The sequence below is a fragment of the Hypomesus transpacificus genome, chromosome 18, assembly GCF_021917145.1.
Source record: "Hypomesus transpacificus isolate Combined female chromosome 18, fHypTra1, whole genome shotgun sequence".
NCBI classification, from domain to species: Eukaryota; Metazoa; Chordata; class Actinopteri; order Osmeriformes; family Osmeridae; genus Hypomesus; species Hypomesus transpacificus.
This window is the reverse complement of record NC_061077.1, coordinates 11971941-11983087: the sequence shown is the minus strand read 5'-3', so window position 1 is coordinate 11983087 and position 11147 is coordinate 11971941. Positions and strand designations below refer to the sequence as shown.

At 43.1% G+C, this 11147-nt stretch overlaps 1 protein-coding gene across 3 annotated transcripts; it reads right to left on the bottom strand.

The window, feature by feature from the left end:
- Positions 1-457: 457 nt before the first annotated feature.
- Positions 458-7804, bottom strand: LOC124480665 (myosin light polypeptide 6-like). Of its 3 annotated transcripts, none has more exons than XM_047040197.1 (6): positions 7628-7804; positions 5860-5887; positions 3645-3788; positions 2685-2858; positions 2303-2380; positions 458-1149 (listed from the first exon to the last, which is right to left on the bottom strand). In XM_047040197.1, exons 1-6 carry the CDS (start codon positions 7802-7804, stop codon positions 1121-1123), a joined length of 630 nt encoding a protein of 209 aa, XP_046896153.1. In that variant the 3' UTR covers positions 458-1120. The 3 variants fall into 3 exon arrangements, with proteins under 3 accessions (XP_046896153.1, XP_046896154.1, XP_046896155.1); XM_047040198.1 differs by lacking the exon at positions 5860-5887 and adding an exon at positions 5638-5665; XM_047040199.1 differs by lacking the exon at positions 7628-7804 and adding an exon at positions 6370-6531.
- Positions 7805-11147: the final 3343 nt, after the last annotated feature.

Sequence of the window (11147 nt, the reverse complement as noted above, 5' to 3'; positions counted from 1 at the left end):
AGACTTTTATGGCAAATAAATCCCATTCTGATTCTGATTCTAGAATATAACATTTCATGCCATCGATTCCCCCATCAGGATACCGTTGACTGGTCAACGATCAAATGATGAGCTGTGGAATATGTGATGGGCACTGGAAGTCACCAACCAGCTCCTAGTACAAAAATATAGCTCAGACTTGAATCTTCGCTGTGTCTTGAAGAGCTTACATAGCCAGTGGTTTCTGCATCAACACTGCCCTCTTCTGTTCTGTTTTGGAAGACCCTTTGGAAATGGGTTTGGACACTTTGCTGGACTTCAATTGAATTGAATTCAAATGTTCCAAATTAAATTAAATACCACATGCAATTATTCCATGTTTGACCACTGCCAATATTACAAAATATGTGGAATAAGAGAGGTCAAGTCTTGTCAAATCGTGATTTTAAACAGGAAAAAAACATCACCGACCAGCAGCTTGACTTCTCAGAAAATCTTTTATTTGGAACACAGCGACAAATAAAAGGGGAAGAATATAAACATGGTAAACCAGCTGAACCGTTGCATTTCACTGCTTCATGATTTCATGGTTAACAATATTGTTGAACTGCATAGCTCTGCCGGCGGAAGTGAAGGAGGGTGATCCCAGCCAAAGCCAGGTCCTCGCCGACTGCAGTCACAACACTCTCCCGCATGACACACACACACACTAACAAACACACTGTCACAACTATGGATGTATTGCATCGATAAGATTATTTTCTTTTTAATATCTTACTCTGAGGACAGGTAGTCTAAGTGCTGCATTGTGGGAATGTTATTGCAGACTACTCCGGCAACATCTAAGCCTCTAGTTACATGCAAGTTGGTCTTGTGGTTGGATTGCGGCCATTCGTCATGGTGTCAATGACTAGGGAATGTAAAGGCACTTCAGAAAATAAAAAGACAAGCGAAGATAACTATAATAATAATAAAAACAATAACAATAGGGGTGAAAGACTGTAAAGCTCATTCTAAAAGGAGTGGAAGTACGTTACAGAAACTGTTAGGGCTCGAGAATAGAAAGGAAACAAACAAATAATAATAATACAGAAAAGAACACAATGAAACAAAAACAAAAGGTGTGGAACGCTCTTCATCTTCATCCGCTCATGACCATCCGGACGAGTTCTGCGCCAGAGAGAGGAAGAGGGAGGGAGGAGAGAAAGAGAGGCGACATCAGAAACCACTCACAGGTGACAGGATCTAGACCGGCGCACGGCTTCCCAGAGGGCTGCTGAGACGCTGCACTGGACGGCTGAGGCCTCCCTCTGCAGTACGTCAGCAGTGGAAGGAGGGCAGGGAGGCCTGAGAGGAGGGGCCTCCATGGATCATCTCTAATCTCCTACTCAGGAAAAGCTGAATACATGTTGGCCTCGTCTGGTCAGAGATTCCAAGAGTGGGTTAATGAGCCGTCCTCCTGCATTTGTTTGCAGGTTCTTATCTTGTAATGGGAGGAACGGTCAGGGGGGGGGGGGGGGGGGGGGGGCTACACGTTTCAGAAATAAGCAGATGAGAGAGAGAGAGAAAGAGAGAGAGAGAAAGAGCGAGACAGAGAAAAAGAGGCAGGAAGAGAGGCAGGAAGACAGAGTGAGGCAAAGAATGACAGTAAGAGACAGGCATGCCATTCTCTATTCAGAGGGAGTGACCGGTCCACTTAAGAGAGCCTAGGTATTAGACCAAACAAACCCCCCCCCCCCCCCCCAAAAAAAAGTCCAGAGCTACCATGAGTCAAGGCCTTTAGACAAAACACTTGAGACCATGCCAGGCTTTCCCACTGTGCTGACTTAAACATTCGATTGTTTGAGAAACCTCTGATCTTTTCACGGTCAGACTTTTCCAAACAAATCGAAGATTTACGTGATTGTCATTTGGTGAAAGACTGGTTTATGGTGAAGAGGGGTTCGTATCTGTATAATGTGAGTTTAACACCTAAGCTAAATGGGTCACCAGCATCTTTAAAAAAAAGTGCAACGAATCACTTCCAGTTCTCTCATCTCCACACCAAGATAGCTCACAAGTGAGCTATCTTGGTGGTAGCTTCTGGTTCAGTCTGGTGATAAACAAACATGTTTCATTGGGTCTTTTGAGACCCACCCAGCCCTCCCCGGAGGGGAACTGCGATGTCGCCAGGTCAAGCCCATTACCTGCGGTGTCATCAGAGGCAAGGCAAAGGGTTTCATGTGGCCACACATCCAACACCCAGTTAACCTGATTAGCACCGCCACATCCACTTCCTCCCATCTCTTTGTTCGTGGTGTCTACTCCCATCGCCCAGTCTCACCTTCGTAATTGATGCAGCCATTAGCGTCCTCGTGGCCCGCCAGCAGCGTCTCCACTTCCTCCTCGGTCATCTTCTCCCCTGGAGCCCGACGCAAGCACAGTCCATTTAGGAACAGCTCATTACAAGGACGCCATCAATTATTTCGGACTAGTTGCTATGAGTATGTCACAGAACACCGTATGCCTTTATTAAACGAATATTCAAAGGCAGTCAAGTATGTTATCAATGACTGGAAAATACATGCTTCTAGAAATCCATGTTAACGTGTAGGATATTTTCAACGGTTTTTGAATGTATACAGGGAGTGAGGGAGATAAACTGTGACAGTGAAGCCGAGCCCATTTCCCCGTGTTTGTAGCCTAGGTAACAGAGGGTGACCCACCTAGCGTGGTGAGGACGTGACGTAGCTCTGCTCCCATCACCGTGCCGTTGCCCTCCTTGTCGAAGACGCGCAGGCCCTCCACAAAGTCCTCGAAGGAGCCCTGGTCCTTGTTCTTAGCGATGGCCTGGAGCATGGGCAGGAACTGCTCAAAGTCCAGCATCTTGTAGTTCATCTCTGGAATGGAGAGAATTTTTTTTTTCAGGTGACAGAATCCGCAAGGTAAGACAAACAGGTATGACAGCGGTCCATGTGAGCTCACAGGCATCCGTTCTGATCCAGGCTGTAGACAACATTCCGTCCACAGATCCGTACATCTCACCGGGAGAAAGTGGTGCTTGTTCAGGCCTGTTGCCAGGTGCCACAAGCACACACGCTGCAGTGACGCATGTTAGGTCTTGAATAGATGTGAAGTTGGGAAATCTGTCCTCTTAATGTTGCCATGTCTGTGTGTGTGTGTGTATTCCACATTGAATATTTAATGGTGGAATTAAAGACTGGCAAAGCCAAGAATTCTGTGACATCGCAGAACATTGCCAGATCATATTTAAGTTTGTAGGACAAACATTCACAAAATTCCCAGGTCTATACATTTTTGATAGTGTTGAAAAAGTCGAAATACCAGAGATTTCTTTATTTTATTTTTTATATATAACAATTTCAAAATGATCATATTTATTAAAACAAATAAACTATTCTCTTTGACTGAACAATGGTGGAGCTATACCTGACCTATCATCTAGAGTTTCTTCTTAGCAGCAGTAGCCATATTGCAACAAGCTATCTTAGCGTGGCATGCCTCTCTTTGGGGACGGGAGGTGACAGCACGATGCCTCTTACGTTTGTTTGGACTGCCTTGTTGAGCAATGTGGCACTGAGAACATGATCTTCCTCACAATTTAAACGATATTTGATTGTTGAGAATGTAATAAGAATGAGTCCAACCCATCCAGTCTGTCTCACCCTCAGCTTTGGGGTTGCCCAGGACCTTGAGCACTTCGGCGTTGACCGGGTTCTGACCCAGGGCCCGCATGACGTCTCCACACTGACTGTAGCTGATCTTGCCATCACCCGTTCGGTCAAACAGCAGGAAGGCCTCCTTGAACTCTGCACATGAGTCGGGGGGAGAAAGGTAAGTGCAAGAATGGAATAAAGAAAAATTGGGATAGAGAGAGAGTGAGTGAGTCAGTGAGAGATTGGACAGGGTAGAAGTATGATGGAGGGGAAATGGAAAACAGGTAGTATGAAAAGAAAGATCGAAGGACACATTCCACACGTACAGAAAGCACACAAGATAACTGCCACAGAAGAACAAGAAACAAAAGAAGTAAATGAGTCCAACAACACTATTGTTGCCATAACATGCTGTTGTTTATTCTACTAATTAACCTTTGTCGCCCCTTCAGAAGATGAAGGTCCCTCAGAAGGTCAAACGAGAGGTTGGACGATCGCTCTGGGTGGTAAGCCATACCACGTTACGTGTGCTCCAGATAATTGCACCCTTTTGTTCGGGTCAAATGAGGTTGTGGCCACAGGCTGGGAGTGACGAAAACCTGAGCACGATGACATTTACTTGGGAACCCAACCTGCATAAGCCTGCCCTCTCAATGACATCCATTCACAGAAAAGAATAACTAATGACTTTGCTGGACTACTTCCAGTCCACAGCGGCAGGTAGACCATCACATGACGTCCAACCCACCACATAGACTTCCTTGTTAATAGAATAAGAAGGGCCGTGAGGTAGCCTGTGATGCTAATTACTTCTGGTCCCTGAAACCCCAAACCAAAATTTTTATCACAAGTAGGCCTACTCAAATATCTCCCTGAAAATGTAGTCTTTCCGCATATCAATATTTGATGGCGTGAAATAGGCCGGTATAATAGGGAGTGTAATAGGGGGTGGTTACCTTAACCCATGAGGGAGGCATCAGGTCTCAGGTATCAAGCAGTGATACGGAGGAACAACATAATTCAATCATATCGGAAAGAAATGCTTCTAACCAGCATACGGTTCAGTCATGTGGTTTCGCCTGCCAAGCATCCGTTCCAGTTAACTACATGTGCCCATCAAAAGACAGACGTCACCACAGTGCCCGAGGGGAAAACAGGACAAAAACAACCTTCTGATCTTTCTCTCTGAATCTCAGAATAACTTGGGATACTCCTCTTTTTAAACGGCAAACACTCCCCCTCCAAAAAAAGAAAGACAAAAGAAGAAGAAAAAAGCCATGCCCACTGTTGTGGAGCGGAGCTCTTCCTGTTCTCAGGAATGTGCCTCCTTCCCCTCTGGCCAGTGAGTGGTTTCCCTCACCATATTTGGTATTGGATAGGAAAGGGGAGGGTGAATACAGCTGTATTATGTCAACTAGTGATTAAACAAACTGGAGGGCAGATGAGACATGTCCATCGCTGACTTCCACACACCAAAAAAGGGAACACTCAACTTGAGATGACTCATGAGTAAGATACCATGCAAACTGTGTGATAGATGACCATGAGAAGGTGTATTCAATGAATTTGAAGTGAAAGGCTCTTAGGTTAAGTGCTACAGAACATGAGCAGCCGTGCCCTACGTTTAACCAGACAATACCTGCAACCACACGTGTTTTTAGGCTTTTTATACCAAGCTGTAGTCAACAGCAGATTATAAACTAAAACAACACTCACTGTAATGAACCTTCACTTCATTGAAGATGTCAAATTCATTCAGTTAGAGTATCAATACCATGCATATCCATGCGAAAAGTAAGATGACAAGCATTATGGCTAAATAATCGGACTAAACTATGTTTATCCTAGAAAGTAAACGTAATAGTGGCCAGACCAAGACTGAGCCACAACCGTCAACGTACTGACGAGTTATCCTCTACTGGTAGCTATAAACACACCAAGAAACCCTCCACTCCCTGGGCTTAACAGCCCAAAGTGTGATGGTCCATCAGCAACAACTTACCATGTATTTGATCCAGGTTAAATTCAATCTGGAAAGCACAAGCAGTTGCATGTGGAAATTGATAGAAATAGTAAGGAAAGAACAGGGGTCAACAGATAGATACAACTAAGAAGTGGCAGGTAGGACAGAGGTGAGGGGTAGAAAAGCAAAAAAGCAAAGGTGGTAGGAATGAAAGCATGCTAAGTGAATGCTAGGAGCTAGCTGGTGTACTGGATCACTCACCAATAATTTGATCTTCTGAGAAGTCAGACTGTTCAAAAAAAATCAGCTATCATTAAATTACATGACTCGCTAGCTATCTACATTTTGAACATGGCATGTTATAAAGTTTGCAAAACAGCAATGCTACCTAGCTACTAAGCTAATCTCCCCTGGAGAGCAAGTAATTGGATAACCAAATGAACTACTTAGCACATGTTTACTTTGATTGGCTAGTGCTGAAACATTTTAGAAACAAAACTATTAATTTGTGAACAAGTCGGTTGAAATAGGTTTCAACTTGATGTTGGCCTAGAACAAGCTAAATTAAACAACGTAGGGCAGACTAATGTTAGCTAGCAGTCGGCTAATCGTTAGCCATTGCCATCAACTCGGACTTATCCGCTCAAATGACATTGAAACGACTAACTAGTACCTGACTTTTAAAAAGTTACATAGTTGGCTAGAAATCATTTATTTTAATTACACATGATTGCATAGCTCCCTATGGAACAACTACTGTACATAGCCCACCATTGCTGTGTCGGCTGATGTGTCTGGTCCGTCGGCAGCTCCAGGAATGTGAATGTTTAGCAGTGTCAGGGGGAGAACCACGCTTGCAGTGCTACTGAGCGCGTCATTGCTGTACACTGGATGCGATTGGTTACACTCGTTTATAAAGATATCCCGAATAATACCTTTTTGTATTAAAGCAAATTAAATCGTTAAAACACTACGGAACGATAGACAGGTGGAACATAAATCTTACAGCTGCCTATATCAACTCCACATTTGATTTTTGCGCGATTAAGACTGAACAAGAAAAAACTGAATAAGTATTGTCTAGTGCATATTAATACAAAATGTTTAGCCTACACATTCAAATCAAATATACTTTGATCTATTTAATAGGTCTGTCCAAATGAATCAGATATGCCGCATGATAGAACATGGCCACCAGGAAGTGGAACTGGTTTAAGACTGCATACGTTGATCTGTGCTGACTTGCTAATGTTTCCTTTTATTTGATGTAAGACAGCACATGCAGAAGACTTACTTGAACCTAAAACATAAAACATACAAAGCATGTTCTGTTGATGAAAGCAAAGCTACTTCTTACATTACACACAATAATGCCGAGCAAATTTGGGTGAAATCATATTAAATTAAATAATTCACAGCCTGTTTGACTGTGTCTCAGGTTATTTAATTTGAAAAGGCTGTAGGCCTAAAGTGAATGATCTTTTAACCAAAACTACTATTAATTTGTGAGTAGAAAAAAAAGCTAAGGCCAATTCTACTGTAGGTCTCTTAAAGAGAATTGGGCACAAAAAGTAGGCCTTTTCCCTGAGGAGGTCACTGACAGCCTCAATCTCGTCAGTGGCCTTATTTCCTTTCCTCTTTCTCATCCTCCTACCAGATTGACACTGCTGTTGACTTGATGTAGCATAATTAATCTCAGAAAGATGTTGCTTATGCTTGAAGAATAAATAAATTGTAGTCTGTCAGTGTGGAGTGCTAGCATTGCTTACTGTAACTGTACAACATTTACTTCAACTGGGTAAAAAGACAACAGCTCGCAAATCATCTGCCTCTCGACTATCATCTGCCTCTGCTAGAGTCTCTTACCCCAGGAGTATTCAACTATTTTTAGCTGATTCTAAGTCATACAGCTCTTTAAAGAACATACTCTCACTAATAACAGGAAATGTTCAAACAATAATTCATGTTTCCCCCAAATTAGCTTTGGCACTGCTGGGCACCAAATGGGTGCTGCTCCAGTTCCACATACCTCCATGGTGCTGGGGTCAAACGGAGTGTCGGAGGGACGCAGCATCCGAGGCTTCTGCTCTGGGGTGGTTTTCACAGCTGCAGGGGCCGCAGGGAGGCAGGGGAATGGTGGCCCCAGTCTGGTCTGTGACCCTGGTGAGGGAGTCTTCTTTATGGACGGTTCTCTTTTAGGGGCCATTCCTATAGTCCGGGTACCAGACTAAAATGAGCACGTCGTCTCCTTTCCCTGGGCTGATGACGAGAAGCGCAGTCACAAAGCTGCGCAAGCACAAGTGTGTCAGATGTGTGCGTCCTAGGAAGAGGGAGAGAGAGAGAGAGAGAGAGAGAGAGAGAGAGAGAGAGAGAGAGAGAGAGAGAGAGAGAGAGAGAGAGAGAGAGAGAGACTTGCCTGGGGGACAGGCAGGTGAATCAGGGAGAGAGGTGGATGTGTGGAAGAGAGTGGATGAGTGATCGTGTAGGAGGGGAGATGAGAGGGACACGAGCATGGGGAGGGGGGGGGGCAGCTCACAAGAGAAGCTGTGGGACTCCAAGCACATGCTTTTATGTGGGTCAGAAAGGTACGCATGTGTGGGTGAACCGGCAAGCAGACTGGGAGCTCAGTATTCAAGTGTTATATCATCAATGCACATATCTTACATCATATTCTTTGTGAGGAATCACTAATTATACTTGTCTCCTGCTGTAAGAACAAGGCTTCGTAGCCATATAGCTAATAATAGATGTGTCTATTTTTGATTCTAGAATAATAGATGTTCTTTCCATCTTTATTCCCCAGATTTCTCTCTCTCTCTCTGTCTCTCTCTCTTTCTCTCTGTCTCTCTGTGCCTGCACTTCTTTCTGTTGCCAAATTAGTCACTCCTCTCTCTTTTGCTTTTGTTCTCTCTCTGTCTCTCTCTCTCTCACACTCGCACATAGGGAGTCCAGTATTGTACAGTGTGGGGGTATGACACACCATCCATAGATTTCTACCATATTAAGACGTTATCCTTTTATTTTACACGGCGGAAGTTCCAGTTGGACTGTGAGAATGATTCATGCAAAGACTTCCAGCCATCTGTGCAATCTCTCAATACAAATGCGGATCATTTGGAGTCAAGTAATATCAAACTCTGCCCTATTTTGAAATAAATGATTGGAATTTGAAATATGCCGTGCATACACATAAGGACATATGAGCATAGTATTTTTACTGTTGTTTTTTAAGTGTATCGTGGCGTTTTCACCTTTCCTGGGGGGCTTAGTTGATTGACAATAGGTCTACTACATTGATTGGTAACAGTGGTGTGTTACATGTCTGAGATGGGCGTTTGGATCTCAATGATTCTTGAATTAAAACTCAGACTTTTGTCTAGTATAATAGGAAAGACATCAATGGAACTGAAACATGTAATTTCCCACTGAAACCCTCTCCACCTATGTATTTCCTATTCTGTTCCCATTGTCTTATTCTTTGTGCAACTGCTTAATTGTACCACTAGATGTCAATATTGTTCAGTCGATAGGCTATTAAAACAACCAAGACGGACACCACATGTTCAGTTTTTCACAAACACAACACATACATTGTCTATTGTGTTATAATTGTATTTTCATCGATCGTAGTAATATATCAGATTAATAGCAGCTCCACTTAAAGTAGATCACCATAGGTTGGTTGCTATATGGGCATGAGAATGCTATGAAACATTTTGGATTGAAATTTGATTAAAATAATTAAGTTGGCTCATGCTTATTATTTTACATGGAAATACTAAATAATTTAATTAATGACTAAATGCAGATATATAGTTACCGCATGATCTAAGTAAATACAATAATCCACATGAATGAAAAACCTGAGAAACGGTTTTTGGGGATTTTTTGTCAAGAAATGTAATTAATTATATGCCTTGGTTACTTTGAGCCCTCAGGAGAACAGCTCAGACATTCACCCAAAGATTTACAACTTGAGGTACTATTGCACCCGGTCTTCGAATTGACTAATCGATGCACTCCACCCTTCAATGGATTTTAGGCAACATCCATCGCGCGCTCAATGGGCCTTAAAATCGCCGTTTATGTGTCGCGAGCGTCAGAACAATACAGACATAAGACCCTTGCTGCGAGACCAACGGTACTTCTGTCGCTTTTTAGCAGATTGAAAACAAGAGATGTCCGAAAATTAAGAAAAACGGTTGCCCAATGGGGACAGGTCTGTGCTAAACACGGAATAAAAATACAAGTTATGCATATACTTAAGAAACACAAATGGTGTTAAATAATGCATTTCTAAACACAACACGAAATGTAGGCAGACCTTTATTCAATTATTCAAAATCTCAGATTTCTCATCAGTATGATGTGGCATGTGGCCCCATGCGGGCCCCAGCTGAGTTCTTAGAATGAATGCGTCTGCCGAGGGAACACCATCATTTCAAACAGCTAAAAGGATTACTTGCCGTCCCTCACGTTTTCGAAATCCGCTTGAACAGCGAAACAATGATAATGCTCATTACAATATAAACTAACCACATGGACCAAGATAACTCCAAAAGCAACAAAAAAAATTGTCAGAGATGCAGTTGTTCCCAACACAATCTTTACATCCTAGAAGGCAAACGAACAACATGTTTACCCACTTTTTCAAGTTTGCTATGGATTAAATTAATCTAAAATGTAGGAAATTCTCTGAGTTTCCTGGGTCCCCTAACCAATAAATTAAATTAGCCCAAGTCTCCCACCTAAAGTCTTACTAAATCCCCCCCTGTTAGCCAAATCCTGATTTAGTTTTAATGATATTATGCCCCTCTGTGTGCTGTGTCATGGTAATAATTGAGACTCCTCCAGCTGCCTCTGAACACATTAGCCAAGCTGAATATTGACAGTGCCAGGCCCACAAAACAATGGGCCGGGGACATGGAGCTCTGAGGAAGACCCAGACGAGGGGAGACCACATGCAGTCTGGAGGTAGAGGAGCTGTGGGCTCAGCCCGCCTGATCTGAGTCTGTCTGCCCTGGAGGACTGACGGGCTGAGCACATGTCTTCAAAAGTTTCTTTAAAATATTGACTTACATTTGCAATGATTGTCCTAATCCTAACGGCATGCATTACATTGTATCCATGTCACTACACCACTCGCAAAAAAAGAATCAATGGCTAGTATAAAATCTAATTTGACTGCCAATCATTGTGCTTATTTGGTCTGACTTGCTTGTCGCCAGTCTGTATTTGCATAATGGCCACACAGGGAATCAGACAGTGCCACTTGTGGGACTCTTGCACCTGATCACAGGAAGTGTGGCACCCATCCAAGAACACCTACACAGTTTAATTTTTCTCATTATAAGAACATACGTGCCAGATTTGTTGATGAATTGAATTGCTAGTTCCAGAACCAACTCTGTGCATTTGACCTCGCAGTTGCCTATAGAGTTTAGGGTTCTGTTGGGAACGACGGTTTGGTGTGGGAGTACACAGATTAGAGTGATTACTGGATGGGGTGTAATCTATTCAGCCTGTCTCGCTCTGTCTCTCTCTCTTTC

Excerpts from the sequence above, each read along its gene's own strand:
- LOC124480665 (XM_047040197.1), bottom strand. The coding sequence starts at position 7,804 with ATGGCCCCTAAAAGAGAACCGTCCATAAAGAAGACTCCCTCACCAGGG. Across the intron at positions 3,789-5,859 it reads CTCAGAAGATCAAATTATTG|AGTTCAAGGAGGCCTTCCTG; the intron begins GTGAGTGATCCA and ends ACTCATGTGCAG. Across the intron at positions 2,859-3,644 it reads GGGCAACCCCAAAGCTGAGG|AGATGAACTACAAGATGCTG; the intron begins GTGAGACAGACT and ends TCTCCATTCCAG.